The sequence below is a fragment of the Silene latifolia genome, chromosome 4, assembly GCF_048544455.1.
Source record: "Silene latifolia isolate original U9 population chromosome 4, ASM4854445v1, whole genome shotgun sequence".
NCBI classification, from domain to species: domain Eukaryota; kingdom Viridiplantae; phylum Streptophyta; class Magnoliopsida; order Caryophyllales; family Caryophyllaceae; genus Silene; species Silene latifolia.
In genome coordinates this window covers 81153905-81174992 of record NC_133529.1, presented here as the reverse complement: position 1 = coordinate 81174992, position 21088 = coordinate 81153905, and the positions used below count along the sequence as shown (strand labels likewise).

At 36.3% G+C, this 21088-nt stretch overlaps 2 protein-coding genes across 2 annotated transcripts; both read left to right on the top strand.

Moving 5' to 3' along the window:
• The first annotated feature begins 3476 nt into the window (after positions 1-3476).
• LOC141653594 (mitochondrial succinate-fumarate transporter 1) lies at positions 3477-10424 on the top strand. The gene is made up of 2 exons (XM_074461421.1): positions 3477-4094; positions 9458-10424. Exons 1-2 carry the CDS (start codon positions 3693-3695, stop codon positions 9992-9994), a joined length of 939 nt encoding a protein of 312 aa, XP_074317522.1. The 5' UTR covers positions 3477-3692; the 3' UTR covers positions 9995-10424.
• Positions 10425-13001: 2577 nt separating this feature from the next.
• On the top strand, positions 13002-20862 carry LOC141653593 (ERBB-3 BINDING PROTEIN 1). The gene is made up of 10 exons (XM_074461420.1): positions 13002-13109; positions 13257-13405; positions 13733-13817; positions 14677-14826; positions 14928-15081; positions 19038-19253; positions 19345-19481; positions 19563-19654; positions 20227-20406; positions 20596-20862. The coding sequence occupies exons 2-10, from the start codon at positions 13315-13317 to the stop codon at positions 20667-20669; spliced, it is 1179 nt and encodes a 392-aa protein (XP_074317521.1). The 5' UTR covers positions 13002-13109; positions 13257-13314; the 3' UTR covers positions 20670-20862.
• Positions 20863-21088: the final 226 nt, after the last annotated feature.

Sequence of the window (21088 nt, the reverse complement as noted above, 5' to 3'; positions counted from 1 at the left end):
TAATCGTCCCTCCAGTCTCTTATTCAGATTTTATTAATTGTAAGTACTCACTTTTCTTTCTTTTGCTCAATTGGTGAATAGTTGTTCTGGAACATTACACGATTTGTTTAATTGTGGTCGAGATTTTTATGGGTTGGTATGTTTAAAGTTTGGGATGTGTTTATTTAAAATTTGGTGAGAATTAAGATGATATTGTAATGGATTTTATACAAGTTATGGGAAGTAGTTGTGAGAATTTGAGTTGATTAGATCAGATTTATTACCGGAATGTATCATGGTGTTTGGGGTACGATGTTACTGGTTGTGGTTGTCTTATTGTTGGGAAGGTTCGAGAGCAGTTTATAGTGTAGCTAGGTTGCTGTGTATATTTGTTTAAGATATTGTCAAGTTGGTCAATCATAATCTGTTGGGTTACACATACCACTTATGTTATATACCATGCGAGTCCTCTTATCCTAAAATGTAATTTACCATTGGCTTGACCGCTCCTTTCCCTCTGTTAGGCATCTCGTTCCAAATAAATGATACTAGAATGAACGTAAAGCGTATACTCTCTTATATGTAGAGGCTGGTTGGAGGAGGTCTGTTACTTTGGGAAATTAGAAACTAAAGGTGAGGATTTGGCCTTGTTTTACACGCTTGAATAGGAGCATGGATTTGGAATGTTAACTTTTGGTTGTTGGTTACACAAGTTGATAATTGGGATGGACGTTAATGTTATAGTCCACAATACTGAGTTATGGTTTCGTTTCTTTTACTGTCTGAGTTGTGATCATCTGATGAGATGTGGGGCGAGCTTATGTGTTGTGAGTCTATATAGTAAGTTTGGTTTATTTCCATATTGAATAGAGTAGTAATTGGATAATTCTATATACTTGTAGCCTGTGATTTCGAGATAAAAGAATTCTTGGATTAAGGTGATTTGGACTGATCGTCTTGAGAGGTAAGGACTTTTTTTTCCCTTTCAAATTTAAGTAAAGAGCATGTTCGGTTGAACTTTTAAATTGTTTTTTTTATAATACTTTGGCACCGATGAGTTTTTACTCGTATTTCTGTATTTTGAGTATTACATATTGGAATGGTTTCGGCTCAGGCCGCTTTGTAAAATTTGGTTTCTTTTGGTCTAGAAGGTTTAAGGTCGTCTTTGACGCTCCTGGGATTACGTCCCGAAACTAAACTCTTGGCCCGAGTTCATTTGGGTGGGGATTGTCCTACCCAGATCGCTAGGTAGTTAGACTTTCTCCTTTGGCGGTTCCATCCTACTGACTGCCCAAATGTGAGAGGTGCGCACTTTTATGAGTCTAACAAAGCACATGTGGTGCCTCTAGGCCGTGTCAAGGGTAGGACCTTGGCACACAGGTGGTAAAAGTTTTGGTTTTGAATTGTTTGGTTAATATTATTGGATTTACAGCAATTGGTTTTGGAATATATTTCTTGTTTTTACTTTGGTTTCAAAGCTTTGTTAATTTATAATCATTTTTTGTGTTTGTCAATATTTCTTATTTTCTTAAACTCGGCCTTTCTGACGTCCTTATATTTTGGGTCGTTCCCCCACTGGAACCTGTACCTATTTATATTTTGGGTACGGTTGATAGGTACAATTGAGATGCTTGAGATCTTTGCATGGGTGCATATCGGATCCGGGAATTAGTACGAGCGTGGAAGGATTTTGAATAAAGACTCTGTCTTAATCTATTTATAATTTTATAATATTGTTGGATTTGAGTTATATTTATTGTTTTAGATTTTGTAAAACTTAAGTCTTCCGCTGCAACGTTTTAATTATTTGATAAAGTTTTGAGAGATGTACTTTGTTTTAAAGGTTACTCTGTATTTACCTTGCACTTGGCATTTTCAGCTAAGTGTGGAGTGACAGCCGTGAATTTTCCATCTCTTCTTTACCGTTTTGGTCGTGAAAATTTAGGGCTGTTACACTTTTATCATCCTAAAACCTTTCTAGAGAAGATTGAAAGTTACGTTCTTCGCATTCATCGCATTATTAGCAAATCCCAAGGCTTGGTTGGTCGGATCATCTTGTTCTTTACACCGTTGTGATTGTCGTGTCGGGGGTAAGTTCCTTATATAATTTATGTAGTGTGTCGTTGAGTTTCTTTAAAACCCTAATTGGGTAATTTGGGGGTTTTGGGGAGTATTGTTGATGTTAGATTGTGATTGTATGATTGTGTGTCTATAGGAGGTGATTTCGTTGAAGAATGATTATGATTAGGCGATTGTGGCGATCTTGGTGATTGTTATTCCGGGTAGGGTTTCCTACTCGGTATTAATTACATAATGTGTGGTGATTGTCTTGTAGTTAGTGATTGTTGATTGATTCGAGACGGTTGTGATTTAAATATTATTGATTGATTGAGGGTTGTTGGTTTTGTGTTGTGATTCTTGTTTATCTTTTGTGATCTTCGGGGTGCGTCCACAGGTGAGTGGAGTCACTTGCGGGAGTGGCTTCACGCCCTTGATTCGCCCTCTGTGGAACCCGCCACGGGAGGGATGTGCACATTAATGAACTTAGGTTTATCGCTCGATGGAGATGAGCGGGGATTTGGTGGGTCAGTGCGGTCCCCAGCGGCGGCATGGAGTACTTGTTGCGATGGGTACTGCGCGGGGCTACACATGTAGTCGGTTGTGTGGAGATTGGAGATGGAGGCCGGGATTTGTTTGAAATTTTTTGAGTGTTTGTGATATTGTTCCTTTATGGTGTTTGTTTTATGTAATCAGTACTGACCCCGTTTAAATGTTTTAAAAACTGTGGTGATCCATTCGAGGTGGTGAGCAGTTATTTAACAAGTTTGGTTGATGCGCATGAGATAGCTGGGTTGAGTCATCACGAGCTGTTTTAGAAGTCTTCCGCCGTGTCGAACGTTGCTCTTTAGCTAGTTGGTTTAACATTTGAGAACAGTTGTATTTTCTTTTAACAGTTTTGGAGTTTAGTTGTATCACCTAAACTTTGTAATCATTTAAGTACGTTTCGTTATTGTCTATTTGATTATCATTGGCTCGGGTAACCGAGATGGTGGCGTTCTCATACCTTTAGTGGTCCTGGTAAGGCACTTGGAGGTGGTCCTGGTAAGGCACTTGGAGTATGGGGGTGTCACAGAAATAATAATAAGAATGGTTAGAGACTCGTGCTGATAAATGTTGTGAAATAAGAGACAGATGAATTATAGAGATAAGGTAGAGAGAATATGAGAAAGACAAAACTGTCTTTCTTATTCCATTATGATAGGTATATATATATATATATATATATATATATATATATATATATATATATATATATATATATATATATATATATATATATATATATATATATATATATATATATATATATATATATCTGATGAGATAATGAGATAGAGTTTATAAGATAATATATTCTACAGTATTCTAATACATAGATATCCATATAATAATATTTCATATGATCTAAAAAAATCATTTAAGTTTGCACGAGTTTTAAGCTAGTTTCGTAAATAATTGGGTGCCGCTGACATCTCCAAAGAATCAACAAAGAGATCATAAAATAAAAAGAGTGACGCTGGAGTGCTGCAACATTGTGTGTACTGACTGGTGACTAGTGAGTTGGTGAAGTTTCGCACACAGCAGTACAACGCCAAACAATCTCCCCATTTCACCATCTTTCTAGTTTCTACACCCCAGAAAATCCCAGAAAAATGACAGATCAAAATGACGCAAAACCCACAAAAAAGGTGATAATACCAGCATACATGAAGGCAGTATCAGGATCAATAGGAGGAATAATGGAGGCATGTTGTTTACAACCAATTGATGTTATCAAAACCAGATTACAGCTTGATAGGTCTGGTAATTACAAGGGTATCCTTCATTGTGGTACTACTGTTGTTAATACTGAAGGTGTTAGGGCTCTTTGGAAGGGTTTGACTCCATTTGCTACACATTTGACATTGAAGTATTCTCTTAGGATGGGTACTAATGCTCTTCTTCAGTCTGCTTTTAAGGATGGTGAGACTGGTGTGATTAGTAATCAGGGGAGATTGGCTTCTGGTTTTGGTGCTGGTGTTCTTGAGGCTCTTGTTATTGTCACCCCTTTTGAGGTTTGTGTCTCTTTCGTTTGCTGCTTTTTTTCGAATGTTTGATTGATTTGGTCATTGCCCATTTGGGGATTTGCGGAACTAGGATTTGCAGTTATGGGAGCAAATAGGAATACAAAGAGACTGTTTTCGAATGACCCAAGATGAAAATTGGGTGGATAACTGCATCGAATGACTGATTCTTCACTATGAAAACAATGGGATAAACTAGGAAAAATTGAAAATTTTGACTATTTTCAGATTCAGTGACTTTGTCATAAGATTCTGAGTGTATGTATGTTCGTGTTTGACAAAAGTCAGTGCATGGTAGAACAGTTTTTTATTGGGGATGAAGTGGGGCCTTAATTTGATCTTTTTATGAACTTATAAATAAGGGTTTAAAATTAAAAGTATAAGTTAGTGATGTATATACTTTAAACTTCGATTTTAATGATGTGCTTTGGGTCTTTAGTTATTCTTACAAGACTTATAGATTGAGCTCCTTACAAATAGTTAAATTCACTTTTAGAATGGTTTGAGTTCTTGGAGAGACCTTGAATGATTGTTTAACTACACTTCCTGCACAATGTCATGGACATGACAAATTGCATTTCACCAAGTTACTAGGTGGGGAGTGGGCTTTTTAAAAAAATTCGTTGGGGGTGGCTTCGTTCAAGAGGCAAGCTAAAATTTTCAATTGATTTACTCTTCTCAGTGTGTCCCATTTCTAAATTTTATTAAGAGTTTAACTATTCCTGGATTGGCTTCGTCATCTTCTATGAGCTTTTTGATGAATCAGGACAAATTCTTTAATATTTACTTTTGCCCTGTGTGAATGTGTTTCAATATTTGACATACATCGATGTGATGTGAAAACATGTTTCATATTTGACATACATGTTTCATATTGGACATACATTGATGTGCTGTGAAAACATGTCTATATTTGAGATGGGTAGTTTGGATCTATAAGCTCCATCTTTCTTAAGTTGAAGGGTTTCACATGTTCAATGATTAGCTATTAATAGGCTATCCGGTTGAAATACAAGATATAGTTTGAGGTTTTGGTCGTTTTTGGGTTTAAGTTTACTACACAGCTATTTTCAGATATACGGTGCAAGATGTTATGTCAGAAAGGATTTGAATTTTGGAGGAGATTTTGGATGACACAACAGTCTTGTAAAACTGAACTTCCTTTATTGCGAAAACGACAATTAGAGTTACATACTAACATTTACCATGTTAAGTGCTCCATACAGGTCTGTAGCATTGCTTGTTGATGAGCAAGAATGGGAATGACGATTTTCATAAGTATTTAGTGCAATAAGTTTGTCACAAGGCATACTTATACTTTTGAACTACGTGTCACTGGTTCAGGATGGTTTATTGTCGGTGCCGAGTGTTGACGGCACTATCATGTTTATAAACTATTTAGATTGCCATCAATGAAAGTCTCTCTCATCTCACATTCTTTATGCCCTTTTCACGTTGGTGCAAGTTGGTGACCTTTCTAACTTTGTACTCTTGCTAGCTAGTAGCTACTTTGTAATTTTTTCCCCTCTCTCGGGAGTATGTGTCCTTGTCTACTGTTTACAATCTTAAATCTATTTCTGTTAGTGAAACTTCTAAGCCCTTATCTTTTGGCGTATCACTTAGTAAGCAAACACAATTGTTATTCTAAACAAACCACCTTTGTGTATTTCTGTAGCCACACACATGGTGGATTTGATCAAGATGAGAAACTAAGGAATTGAGCACATGCTAGATGATGCTGATATATATGGCAAGTTGTGTCAGAAGATGTGGCTTCTAAACTATATTTGGAATAGTATTGAACTATTTACTCATTTTATTGCAGTGATATTTAACATCTTCCTGGTAAATAAAAGAGTTTTGAGGGGGTGTGAGAGGAGGAAGGGAAAGAAAAGAAGTTGAAAGTAGCTCAAAAATCTGAATTGTAAGTTTGGGGTCGGAAACTCACTCTGAATATATCAAAGTCTTCTATAAAGGAATCTTAAACACCAAGGGCCACAAAGCCTTTTCTTTCATAAGTCCTATGATTTATATATTTCAATGTACACTATTGAATAGCTGAACGTTGTTTAGATGTTACTTCTAGCAAGAGCTCCGTTTTTCTATGAATTATGACTACTCGATCCTTGCTCATGAAAAGTCTAACACGTCAACTCAATTGACCAATAGAGCTGGATTTCTCTTGGACCGTCATGTAGGATTTGGTCCAATATTGATGATTGAAGCTTCTCGTCTTCTTTTGCCTCGATAGTGCCACGATGAATGAAGCTTTTCCACATTGCCACATAATGTGTGTGTGGCTTTTTTGTGAGCAACTATATCGTGTTCATGAGAGTTGTTGAGGATGCCTTTTCTTGATAATCATTGTCTGGAGTGTTAGAATCAGTATCCGACAAGTGCCACATTACTTCGTTTTTTACAATAATTTGGCAGTAGACTGAACTATTGTCAATTTGTCTGTAAGGTTTCCGTAGAACATGCCAACCTTTGATTGAGTAAATTATCTGTTCAAGGCTCTTCTGACTTGAGAACCCTAATTGAGACTCAAATTTTATCCTTATCATAATCCCAATGCCTACAAAGAAGATCCACTCAAAGGGGAAAAGAGTTTGGATGTATGGAACATCTCCCCTTCAAGAAAAGAGAGAGTATTTAAAGCAGACCAACTGAAAAACAGTGTGACCTTTTATCACTTCATAAAAAACAAAGTTTTGAGGATTTTATGAGCTAGTTTGATCAGTACACTACTACACTTTCTCACAACACAGAAAAATTAATTATAGAAAGTATATCTAGAACTTTTAATTGGCTTGCTACTGAGAGCGGGATACTTTTATTGTGTGTCTGGCGGATTAACTACTGAATGAAGGTGGGAGGAAGCCAATGAAGAGGTTTTTTTTTTGAGTTTATTATTTGAGTTTTAGGAGATGGGGCGGTCATGGTAATAGGATTCAACCCAATGATTATTATGCTATTTTTGTAAATATTTTTGTAAATTGAGGATATATTTTTGACCAAGGTATGAAATTGTATATAGAGAATATGAAGTAAGATCGGTGTCATTCTATGCAGTTCTCGATGCATTTTTTTTATCTTGGGTCATTCGGAAACAACCTCTTTGTGCTGCTAGCACAAGGTAGGGTTGCTTACATTCGACCTCCCCTTATCCTGCAATATGCGGGAGCCATTGAGGCATTGGGGTTATGTCGATTTCATGCTTTATGTTGAATTGCTAATTTCATGCTATGCATTATATAAAAATGCTGTGAGGACCTCATATTTCACTTGAATTTTTATGCGCATGTTGGTTATATGTAGACCTGTCAAAATTCGACCCGACTCGAAAACCCGACCCGCCCGACCCGTTTTTTTTTCTACCAGCGACCCGTTTGACCCGAACCCGAAATGACCCGTTATAACTTTTATAATATTTAATAATAAAATAATTATTAAAAAAACTTTATTTTAATAATTATATCAATATAATTATTGTATATGATGAATATGATTAAAATAATAATTTTAAATATATTTTACTTTTTAAAAAAATATTTTTTAAATTAAAAAAATCGTTTAAAAAAGACGTTAAAAATTATTTCTTGACCCGTATTCTGACCCTAACCCGACCCGTGACCCGTAGGACCCGACCCGTATGACCCGACCCGGGACCCGACCCGTTTGACAGGTCTAGTTATATGTGATAAATATTCTGCTTTAGCTCGTGAAAGGAATATATGCTTATCAACTCAAGTAGAACAATGGGGCTTGATTGCTACATATGTCAGTCTGGTTCTAGTCAGTGGAAGTAGCAAATAATAGGGTGCCTTATGATTCATAGTGTTGTTGGAGTTCCATATATAGTGTCAGGCACAAGTCATTGCTTCCAGTAGACGTCAAATGTAGACTGTGTTCCTTGAAAAGGCTTTCTTCCTTTTGCCCTTGATTTTGAGACCTTGTTTGGATAGGGCATTAGGAAGAAAGGGAAGGGGAGGGGGAGGCAGGGAGGAAGAGGGAAGGAGGAATGGCATGATGATTCCTATATTGGAGGGATTTTTATTTGGCTTGTTGGGAGAAAAATGAATATCTCCATTTCCTTTTATTCCAATTTGCTAACAAAACAAGGGGAATCGTTTCTCTTCCTTTCCCGCCAATTACTTCCAGGCTTCCATCCAAACAAGGGGTAAATGTAGCAGTTATGAGAAGTGAGGGCCACACAATTGCCTTGTACTGGTTTTCTCAAGTTTTTGTTCAACAAGCATCAAAATATTTACAGTGATGCGTGTTGAGCTAGGGTGTTGGATCTCAATTGATGTGATGATTTTGATTCTACTAAAACCTTCTCATCCCTTACAAGCCGTATTTTTATATGAGAGCAATCAAGCAGGAAATAGAAAAAGATGGATGCACAGGCTGTTTGTTTGAGAGAATAACGGTACACAGATTCTGTGTGAGAAGGCTTCACGAGTAGTCTCTTCTACTTTTTGTCACTCATTCCAGCCTCCCTTTATATTTTCGCTAGGATAAGTGTCGTATTGGTATTATGTATCAATATCCTTTAATGCCGTATCCAACATGGGTATTGTGTAGAAGTAGGAGTAAAAAGTAGGGTAACATAAATCTTGAGGAGAAACAGGTACCTGCTTCTGTCCTCCTTTTAGCGAAATTTAAGAGCTCATAGACAGAGATGTTATTGATAGTACTAGACTACTAGGTGGTATAATAAGAAAGTCAACTTAGCAGAAAAAAAAATTAAAGCATGATAAAAGCTCATGGAAACTTACTTAAGATTGAGTGCGGATGAAATTTATTTATACCCTAAAACTTTGCATTGTTTTACCTTGGTGGGTACACATCACATAGGAAGTCGAGTGAGGTGAAATTTTCTGGAAGGGCATTTGAGTTTTAAGAAAACAGGGCCTTTGTATTTTTGATAGAACCAACATTTAAAAAGTGTATTGATAATTTGATATACGCTTTGCTGCTCAGTATTATTCCATCTTTATGTTGTCCCCATTTTAGTTTGGTGGTCATGTCGACTTTGATCGATTTTCTCACAATTATACGATACTTGCAACTTTTAAAAAATGATAATATGAAATTGTTGATTTGATAAATCACGTTAAACAACATTTTAGCAAGTATCGCTACATGTATTGATAGAAACTAACGGTCAAAGACAAATAGGTAAAGTAGATTTGGAATGATGGTAGGTGCCTACAATCTATTATTGTTAGGATGCGGGTCTTGGATTCAGTGAATTTCCCTTTCTCCCTGCAATATGAGTCTTTTCTTATGTTCTGCTGCGTAACTTTCTTTAATTACATGTAACGGCTTTTCTCTTCTGTTTGAAACAGGTGGTGAAAATCAGGTTACAACAGCAAAAGGGTTTGAGCTCTGAGCTTCTGAAGTACAAGGGTCCTATACATTGTGCTCGCACGATTGTACGTGAAGAAGGGCTTTTTGGGCTATGGGCAGGTGCGTCTCCAACAGTCATGAGGAATGGAACTAATCAGGCAGCCATGTTCACTGCCAAGAACATGTTTGACATTGTCTTGTGGAAGAAACATGAAGGAGACGGTCAGGTTCTACTGCCATGGCAGTCGATGATTTCAGGTTTTCTGGCCGGGACAGCAGGCCCCATATGCACCGGTCCATTTGATGTCGTGAAAACAAGACTGATGGCACAAAGCAAATCCGGGGGTGACCTCAAGTACACTGGCATGGTCCATGCAATCCGAACAATCTATGCCGAGGAAGGGCTGAAGGCTTTGTGGAAGGGACTATTGCCAAGACTCATGAGGATTCCACCTGGCCAGGCTATCATGTGGGCCGTGGCAGATCAAGTTATCGGACTTTATGAGAAGAAATGCTTGCAGGCTGCATCATATTAAATTATTTCAGCGAACTCCTCAAAATGGAGGTGCAAAGCCACATATTGTGTTACAACCTTCTAGCTAACATCTATTCTTGGTTGAGTGATGGTTTTTAACAAATAATTGAAAGGAGTGATGCAGTACAAAGATAATCGTGACTTGAGGGAGCACAGATCTGATTGCCGATCCTTGAGACCTTGACAGTTATTCAAAGAGTTTGCTCAAGGAATTCATTCTTTTTGTTATATGACCGAGGAGAAACCATGTTATTCCTGGCTAATGATGCCAATCTTGATTCTCTCACTTCATTTGCTTATTTGTCATTGCCATGTTAGACAACAGCTGTAAATTTGGGTCTTGCCAGATTTGTATTGAGCATATTTAATTCATTTCCCAGAAAACAAATTTTGGTTATGTTCCATAATATCATCAGATTGAGTTTAATTCATCCATGAAGTTTTGCTATACGTAGTAGTACATGATTGCGAGGTGGCCTATTTGTTGGTTGAGTGCCATTGCCGTATTGACTTTACTAGGATGGTTTGCGAAGTATACCACCCAGTGTCAAGTGTCAACACACCGATACATGGCCTGAATTTTTTTGGACTTGGAGTTTGACGGTATTGACCAATTTAAAACCACATACCTAAAATTACACATTCTAAACTCTAAAGATTGAAATTGGCTTGCAATGACTAATTCAAACCAACTCAACCAACTCAACCTAAAAATGTAAACATTTTCAAAATAACCCACTCCGTTCCAATCCATCCTTGTCCAAAGTAACTTTGTTTGCCCGAATTATCTTGAAGTAGTGATTGACCCCCTTAACTTTGAGCAATTGTGAAATTAACCCTCATAACTTTCAATTAGAGTGATTTGGCCCCATAACTTATATAATAAGTGAAATTAAACCCATTTATCAAAATCTCACGAGAAATTCAATTTATCATATCAAAAAAGTGAAAATGGTTAATGTTTTTTTTTTTTTTTGAGAAAAGAACAATTCATTAATAGAACGTCATACGGCACTTACAAAGAATAACTATAATCGAAAACAAATCTCATGGAAACCAAAGAAAAATAATTTTCTTATAAACTAGGGATCTCAAAACAAAGATCTCGACAATTCGCTGCCTTATTATCGCTATCTTCATGTAGTTTTTGAGGAGATCCTTCGTTTGATTTATGAGATAAAATTTACCTCTGACTGGTTTCAAAGATCGTTGACAAATCACTTTTACCCTTTGAAAGAACACGCTGCAAACCATCAACGAACTACTCCTGACTATATTACTGATGAAACTAAAACCACGAATAAATGGAAAACCCCCGAAATAAGGGATGGAAAAACGATTCTCACCAAAAGTGAGACACTTATTGAATAGAAAATAAGTATGCATACTATTGATTAAAATTTGAAACAATTTTGGGGCTTACCATCGATCGATTGATAATCGATGGAGCCCCTTGTATAATTTGGAGGTTAGGGTTTTTTAGAGAGAGTTTTTTTAGAAGGATAATATTAATATTAATATTAATTGTTAATGTTTTTATGAAAAATACAAAATAAAAGTTTACAAAAATAAATTAAAAAAAGCACAATTAGATAAAAAAATTAAAATACTTTACAAAAATCAAACAATTTATTATTTTTATATAAAGTACAGATTTTTCAACTCTTTTTTACAATTTTTGTAAAAAAATTCCAATTGCAAAATATTTTGTTAGGTAGTTGTGTTAAAATCAGAAGTCGGAATAAAATATTTTCATGACAAAAAATATAATAAAAGGGCAAAAAAAATATTCAAAATATTCTATTTTTCAACATTTCAAAAAAAATTCACATAAAATTGTTAATTTTTTTTTAACAAAAATCATACCGAATTACATACGTATGTAAAAAAAAGTTGAAAAAATATTTTGCAATTGAAATTTTTTTACAAAAATTGTAAAAAATAGTTGAAAAATCTGTACTTTATATAAAAATAATAATTTGTTTGATTTTTGTAAAGTATTTTTAATTTTTTTCTATCTAATTTATGCTATTTTTTTATTTTATTTTTTTAAACTTTTATTTTGTATTTTTCATAAAAACATAACTATTTTTACTTTTTTTGATATGATAAATTGAATTTCTCGTGAGATTCTGATAAAGGGGTTTAATTTCACTTATTATGTAAGTTATGTGGCCAAATTACTCCAATTGAAAGTTGTGGGGGTTAATTTCACAATCGCACAAAGTTATGGGGGTCAATCACCACTTCCCCGAATTATCTTCTTTCTTTTTGATGGGGGCAAATTATCTAATTTTTTTTTTTTTTTGGTAACAAGGAACATCTCTCATTAGCAGCCTCTTTTAACAGACCCCAAAGGTCGAGACCTCGCAATTCATGCCATTACATGCTTTGAGGGGTGACCCGCGCTCCACTACACTCACAGCATTTGGTTAATTTTTTTTTTAATCTAATTTCATGTAACGGAAGAAGGAATATTGTACACTTGTTAATGAGACGAGACAGCTCGCGAGCAACTCGAGATCGGCTCGGTCAAAGCTCGGCTCGTGCGAGATCGGCTCGAGCTCGGGCTGGGCTCGAGAGCTTAACAAGTCAAGCTGAGCAAACGCTGGCTCGGCTCGAAAAGCTCGTGAGTAGCTCGAACTTGTGTGATTATATAAGATATTACTCATATTTTATACAAATATTTTATCATGATTATATTTTGTATCACATATATCAAATGTCTAACCGATTTGCCAAATATTTTACATTTAATCTTCGAGCCTTGTTATTGAAAATATCGGAAGAAAAAAAATTCAAAAAAATTAGCCATTATATATAGGCTCAATTTGAGCTCGAACTCGCGTTAAAGCTCGCAAGCTTGATAGCGAGCATATTTTTTACAAGCTCGGATAAGCTTGAGATCGAATTTTGATTCTTGAGCACAAGTCGAGCAATGCCAAGCTCGGGCTCAACTCGGCTCGTTAGCACCCCTACACTTGAGTAATGCGTTTGAGCAACAAAGCAGCATCATCAACATTTAGGCCTCCATATAAAAACAAAACCAACATCATCTCATAAACCCTAAAACTTTCCTCATTGCCACTCTTCCACCGCACACCTCTACTTGACCGGTATAAACCCTAATTTCCCCATTTCACTCCAATCGATTTTCCCCAATTACTTCCACGTTTCAATTCGATTACTTCTTATATTATTTCAATTTTATCTCTGCTCAAAGTTTTAATCTTTTTGTTGTTTTTGTTTTCTGGGTGTTTCAGTGATTTGCAGCTAAAGTTACCATTTTTCTGGGTTTAATTCGAAGAAATTAGGGCAAAAATGTCGGACGATGAACGCGAGGAGAGAGAGCTTGATCTTAGCTCTTCTGAAGTTGTCACCAAATATAAGAACGCTGCTGAAATCCTTAACAGTTTGTTATATTATCCTCCTACCATTTTTTTTTAAAAATTTCATTTTTTGTCGACATTATTTGGCTCATGTTTGAACAGTCTCGAATGATGATTCATGTTAGCCGTCCCCGAATTAGAATACCGCTTTGTTATCATTGTTCATGTTATTATTTTGTTATTTTGGTTGATGAATTTATAAATAAATTACTCCCTATGTCGCCTGGTCAATTATTTACCCTTTTTTATCCTTTGTGACGGGCTTTTTAATCAAAGGTGAACTAATGATCGGGACGGAGAGAGTACCTGAGTGGTGTCTTTTATTTATATGTTTTTTTGGTTATTTGCAGAGGCTTTGCAAATAGTTGTATCAGAATGTAAGCCTAAAGCTAAGATAGTTGACCTCTGTGAGAAGGGTGATGCCTACATTATTGAGTAAGTTTCATTAATGTCCCATTTTTTCAATATTGATGATGTCTTGGCAATAAACTCCTGATTTCAGTGTTATATTATACCCCTCCTATTCAGCCTAAATTCCCCTTTCATTATAATACTCCTCACATATATTAGAGAAAGGGGAACTATAGGATTGAGTATGATTTATGATTAGTTTTATTAGAAATTGTATTGGCGATGACTAGATTGACTACAACTTTCAACTTTTTCTGGTATGTTAGCGTTGCTGCATTTGTTAATCTGGCAGTCGAATCGTTTATTGGAACTTCCATGTTTTCTTGTTTTTTCTTGTTATTGTAACTGTCATTTACGGTTTCAATTTATATTGGTTTATTATTTCAGAAAAGAATATTTTGGGGATTAACAGAGTGGTGCTGTTGGCCATGAACATTTCTATTTATCAAAAAGTAACTATGTTGGGTGGTGTAGTTTTTTGAGGGTTAAGTAGTTAATGGTACTTGGTGGTACTGATAGGGTTACTTGTATATGAGGGGTTAAGTCTGATCGCTGATTTTATTTGGGTCTAATTGTTATTAGGCTATGTTCAAAGGGGGCGTTCAGTTACATACTGTATGCAGGTCTTCCGGTTTTGGCAGGATTACGTAACACTGTTATTTTGGAATGCCAAGTCTTGTTTGACATGAGCAATCGTTTTTTTTGTCTTGAAATGAAGTATCTAAGTACAAGGAGTGGTTTGCGTAATGCTCAACTCGTCTATTTAAGTTGGTTTGTATGTAGCTTTTTGCCATGAGTATGCACTTGGTGCTACTTTTTTAAAACTACCTTTAACTATTTTTCATCATTTATCGTGATTTTTGCTCTTTATTCTGCTATATAGGCAAACTGGGAAGATGTACAAGAATGTGAAGAAGAAGATTGAGAGGGGCATTGCTTTTCCAACCTGCATATCTGTGAATAATGTTGTATGCCATTATTCACCACTTGCTACTGATGAGTCGGTGCTGGAAGAAGGTGATGTCGTGAAGGTGTAAGTTTCCAGATCCTTCTAGCTTTTATATGTTGTTTATTTATGGATTTTTTTTGTATTGGTCTTTAGTTACTGATATTTGGTTTCTTGCTTGGATATAGAGATATGGGTTGTCATATTGATGGTTTTATCGCTACTGTGGCGCACACTCACGTAATTCAAGAAGGCCCAATCACTGGAAGAAAGGCAGATGTTATTGCTGCGACAAATACTGCCGCTGAAGTTGCTTTGAGGCTTGCCAGGCCTGGAAAGAAGGTATACATACCTGCATCCTCAACATATTATGGTTTGGTTATAATTAATCCTCATGGTATGATGGTGACACTTGATCGCTGGTGTGCCTTGTGTGTGACAAATGTCTAAATGGTGATGAGTGGGTTGCCTATTTTCTGTGTCCTAACAAGTTATCTAATCCTATGTTGCAAGAGGGGTCTGAAGCATGAGCTCTATATGTTTGATATTTAAAAGTATAACTTGATAGTAGCTTTTACATTACTAATAACCTTGATGCATCCCTGCCTGCCTAAGGCATTTGGCTTTTTAGCATTTGATAGTTACTTCACCACTTTGCGACATACTCCTATATTATTCTTATGAAAATGTATATATATGCTTTAGATTGTGAGTTTGTATAGGTGAATAATTGTGGTTGTGATATTCCCTCTGCAGCATATTCATGTATGATATGCTCTGTTGAGATGGTTAGTCTGCTTAGGAAAGTACGATAGCTGAACATGTTTTTTGTTATTGGATTTCTAGAATATTCGTTCACCAAGCTTCTTTCAACAATCTTTCTAGAAGAAATGTTATCCAATGCTCCAGTCTGAGGTTCATAGCAATCATATGATCTTATGGTCATTATAACACTCTTGCGACACTTTGTAATTCTTCTTATTTATAATGAATTCGGTTCAAGAGTTCTAACTGCCACTCAAAGCCCTGTTAAGATTTCTGTTGATCGCATAGCTCTTTTCAAATGATTTGCCTCCGGCGATTTTCTAGATCTGATAGACTGCATATTCGTATCTCATAAATTTGATTACTCAGAAATTTGGGGTCAACTATACGTCTATTCTGTTTTTATCAATCCATGACGTGCTGATTATCTGCTTTCTTGTTACTTATCATGGTGGTTCTAGACCTGTCTATGTGTAGTTCTTTGTTCCTTGCCGCATCTACTTTTATGTATTGTTGTTGTCAACCGTAAGAATAATAATTTAAGATGTGATAAGGCAACTTTGCCCAGGTGATCGAGTGTTGCTTTGATTTCCCGCTTTTCTGTTGCCTTTATTATGTGAGGCTTTATAGTGGATCCACCATTGTTCATGGATACCGCTGCCTTGTTGAGCCTATATGTTGATATGAAGATTGATCAATAGTTTGGATGGGTCGTCTTGTGTTTTGTACATGTAGGCAAGTCAACTTTGTCGAGGTGATCTACTCTTTTTCTGATTGTCCGCTTGATTGTGAGGCTTTTATGTAGATTCACCCACTCTGTGGATACTGCAGCCTTGGGCCGTATATTTTGGTTACATGATTTAATTGATTATATAACTAGCTATATATTGTTAATGTTTTAATGCAGTCTATTATCATAGTTACGCTGGTAAAGCATTATGATGGTTTAATTAGCTGTCGGTTTGTTCAAATAAGCCTCGCCATTTTTTTTGTCGGATCATGTATGCCGTCACAACTTGAATGGTAATGACAGGTTCATGGTCCTAGAATATTTAGTCTGTTAATGACAGGTTCGTGTAACCTTATAACCCTCCAACTGACTTCATTGTGAGAGTGTTTGGTGTAAGCTCTAACTATTGCTTTTATTATTCTTAGTCAACTTTGCTCATGTCATCAATTTCTCATATCTGCTGATTTGCTTCCCCTTTTAGTGACATTGCATAGCAAGTGATGAATTCTCTGCCATAGTTGTCTATCATTATGTCTCTGCTGTTGGGCTTATCCTCAACTGTGACTATTTTAAGGAAAATTTGTTAAAAGCTACCATATAAGTACCCTTTTTTCAAAATTACTACCTCGTACAGATTTCTTCTAACTTACTACCTTTTCAATCGTTTTAGTATCAATTTTGCTACCTTAGTTAACTTTCATCCAAATAGAACGGAAAATTCCATCAACTTTTGAATATTCCTTCCAGAATTGTAGTTTTATACCCATTTTACCCTTCCTTCTTTCTTCTTTTCCTGCTCTTACTTCATCTACAATCTACTATATATGTTGCTTTGGCGCTTCACGTTGTTACATGACACTTCGACCTCTCATTTTAGACCAAAAAATTGGAAACTTCCTAGAAATAACCGTATCCGACACTCTGACACCTTGTCGTGTTCGACACTTGTAGCCGAGTCACAGTAACATATTCTACAACTCTTAATAAAAATGGTGACATATCCACTATCTCCACCCACTCGATCACCACCCTTTTTCATCTCGCGCAACACGTAAGGTGACACAACTTTCTTCATTAGCATTATTAAACCTTCATTCGTGATCGCCAGCCTAAACCACCTCTCACCCAACCTCAAAATTCTTCAAACCATAACCTGTATTTTTTTTTTTTCAAGTTACAGCAAGGATTTCAAGATAAACAAATATGGGTTGTAAATTTTGTAACATCTCCATTCCTCCATTCAGCAAAAGTATGGTAAATAGCACATGATCAGGATAGAGAAAGATTATCTAGAAAATGTGTAATAGAGGCGAAGTTGGTGAATTATTAATGGAGGATTGAAGTTGAATAATAAAGGTAAAGATGGTGAAATTAATGGAGGATTGAAGGGAGTAATTGTGGTGACTGGTGATGTAAGATGAAGAAAGGCAAAGTGAACATTTCACAAATTATGGACAGAAACTCACTAAGGTAGCAAAACTAATATGAAAGCCCTTCATAAGGTAGCATGATTACTCTACATGATGATAACACTATTGGCTATTTGGATTATGATTCAATGAGGCTTTATTGTCATAGTTACAATGATAGAGCATCAGCTTCTTCTTATTGCTATGTGTGTCTTAAACAGTGTGTTTTCATTTGCACTCCCTCCACTTCTATTTAATGTTCCACATTGCTCGTTGGGAGATATTAAGAGGAACGAGAATATGTGGATGAAAATGAAAGTAGGAAAGAGAATGTGGGGTCACTAATCATAAGAACCACAAATGATAGACTAATAGGGAAAGTGAAACATCGTTGTTAATTTGTCATTCTAGGAAATGTGGAACATCTTAAAGAAGTGAAAGGAGTAGTATATTGATAATGTAACTATCACAAGCATGGTCAACACCCCCCCCCCCCCCCCCCCCCCCCCCCAAGGCCCCCACCCACCCAATGGTTGGGTTGGAAAAAAACATTTCTTCTACTTTCAGGAAGTATTTGCATGAACTCTATATTTGTTGAAAATATCTTAAGACCATTGCTCTACATGATGATTAATTGTTTAGCTTATGGACTATCATCCATTGAAGCATTTATAGTCGTAGTTACACTGATAGAGCAGTAGACCTTGTGTTTTTTTTATTATAAAATCTTTTGCACTTTCTTGAATTCTCTTTGTCTGTGATACGATGTGGACCTCCTTTTGGGTCGCACTCGAAGTTTGATTTTAGGGGTCTTGACAAACTTCATCTACAAGTAGTCAATGTGGGAGTTTGCAGATATTTTTATGACGTGAGAAATGTGGGGAAAGCCTATGTTTCTTGGCTGATGGATGTAATTGTGCATCCATTTTGGCTATATTTAGGGCATTCATATTGCCCGACTAATTTTGCTCTTTTACACGTGTAATTTATCCCCATCCCCAAAACAAATCAGTGAAGAACATTTATATGTTTCCGTGGAAGTTGAAAATAAGACGGTGACATGATCAATTCTTTATATTTATACCAGAGAGATAATTTGGGAAGGGCCTTCTGGCAGTAAGGTGGATTGACTGAAATTTGATTGTGGAAAGCTTCTTGAATGTCATTTTCTAATTGACATTTGCCTTTTACTTTACAAAAGCTATTAGAGGTCTCACACAATGGACCTATAATCAGATGTGGAGTACACGAGGATTTGGGTTTGGCTTCACTTTTTCGGCCTTTCTACGACCCTTGTAGCTGACAATATATTTCGTGTTAATTCTGATGCTTTGTATGTCCTTTTTCATATTTTGGAAAAAGCCTGTAACACCCCTCTATTTTATCAATTGCAGAACAAAGACGTGACAGATGCCATCCAGAAAGTTGCTGCCGCATATGACTGCAAAATTGTAGAAGGTGTCCTTAGTCATCAGTTAAAACAGTTTGTAATTGATGGTAACAAAGTTGTGTTGTCTGTCTCAAATCCTGAGATGAGAGTTGATGATGCTGAGTTTGAAGAGAATGAAGTATATGCTATTGATATTCTTGCAAGTACAGGTGAAGGAAAGGTAATGGTTTTGGTATCGTTATGGACATATATCTTTTTGTCGGAGAATTAGTGGTTAATCTAACAGTTTGTGTTTTTCTTTGTGGATCCAGCCTAGAATGTTGGATGAGAAGCAAACAACTATTTACAAGAGAGCCGTGGACAGAAACTATCACTTGAAAATGAAAGCATCGAGGTTTATTTTCAGTGAAATTAGTCAGAAATTCCCCATAATGCCATTTACTGCTAGGTATGTGTGGTTTTTCTTGTCTTTCACGTTTATTTGTTTCGGCAACTCTTGCAAACTAAATATTGCTTCCTTGTTTTATAGGGCATTAGAAGAAAAGCGTGCTCGGCTTGGTCTTCTAGAATGTGTGAATCATGATCTTTTGCAGCCCTACCCGGTATTGCATGAAAAGACTGGTTAGTTGATATTCATCTGAATGGGATATACTCCCTCTGTCCCAGTCATTTGTTGTCCTATTCCATTTTTGGGTGTCTTCATTTGTTGTCCTTTTTATTTTAAGAATGAACTTAATGAGTAATTTGATCATTCACACTCAATTTCTTCCACTTGTCATTTAGTTATTGCCCCCCTCCTCCTTCCTTGGTCTTTGTGCCAAAAGCAAAGGACAACAATTGACCGGGACGGAGGGAATATTTTTTTAGCTAAAATTTCAACTTCGGTGTTTTAGGGTTTTACTTCCACTGTGATGAGTGATGACTGATGCCTTGGGTTGTAAATGACAGTGTAACCATAATTTCTTCAAATCACAAGTATCAGCTTTTCTCATAAAAGATATTTTTTTTGGGGCATGTATAATAGGAGAATTTACCTTTATATATTTTCTTTAATGTGATTTCACATATTTTTTATCATGCTTGAAAGCAGTGGAATTTATGAACATATAGGCACCAAAGTGGAATTAGCACTACAAAATGAATTTTTTCCATTTTATTTAATTACGTAGCTGACCGAATGCCCCATTGTGCAGGTGATTATGTTGCTCATATAAAGTTCACAGTACTGCTCATGCCAAACGGTTCAGATCGTATAACTTCTCACCCTTTGCAAGAACTGCAGCCAACCAAAACAGTTGACGACCCTGAAATCAAAGCGTGGTTGGCGTTGGGTACCAAGACAAAGAAGAAAGGTGGTGGCAAAAAGAAGAAAGGTTAGTTGAGAAAATACATTTCCATCCCTTGTGAATGTTTTCTTTATTATCTTGTGTAATCTTTTACACCCTTTCATTTGGCAACTGTTAATAAAAATACCCCTCACGAAGAATATAAAAGGTAAACAAATGACCGAGAGAAAGAGAGTATTATCTAGATGTGCTTATGTTGGAGCTCTATGTTTGCAGGCAAGAAAGGCGACAAACCTGAGGGCGAGGAGTCTACTTCAGCAGAGCCTATGGATGCTTCAAACGAGAGTTAGAAAGATGGCGAATGTGTATCGTCCGGTTTTGTTACATGTCATCTCTTTTGTATTTGGTTATGTTGACGGGCAATTGAAACATGTTTAGAAGTTGATCTTTTGTGGTTACGATAACTCTTGCATAACTGTGTAAAGTCCTGGGTTTGTGCCCATGATATGTTCTGATATGAACATTTGTGTTTTTGAGAGCTTAGTCTTTTGCAGTTGCACTTTTCAGTTAGCATGGTAGAATAAGAGAATAAGAAAGCTTGCGATAATTACGTGTCTTCAGATTCCCCCATTTCAAACCAGTATATTTTTTTGTGAAGTAGAAAAAGGGGGTTATTTTGGGTTACTGGTTAATCGGGTTTGATCAGGTACGGGTTAGGTCCGTTTGTGCCGGGTTATTTCTAGTTTGAGAGAATTCAGTCATATTGGAT

Excerpts from the sequence above, each read along its gene's own strand:
- LOC141653594 (XM_074461421.1), top strand. The coding sequence starts at position 3,693 with ATGACAGATCAAAATGACGCAAAACCCACAAAAAAGGTGATAATACCA. Across the intron at positions 4,095-9,457 it reads TTATTGTCACCCCTTTTGAG|GTGGTGAAAATCAGGTTACA; the intron begins GTTTGTGTCTCT and ends TGTTTGAAACAG.
- LOC141653593 (XM_074461420.1), top strand. The coding sequence starts at position 13,315 with ATGTCGGACGATGAACGCGAGGAGAGAGAGCTTGATCTTAGCTCTTCT. Across the intron at positions 19,482-19,562 it reads ATAATGCCATTTACTGCTAG|GGCATTAGAAGAAAAGCGTG; the intron begins GTATGTGTGGTT and ends CTTGTTTTATAG. Across the intron at positions 20,407-20,595 it reads TGGTGGCAAAAAGAAGAAAG|GCAAGAAAGGCGACAAACCT; the intron begins GTTAGTTGAGAA and ends CTATGTTTGCAG.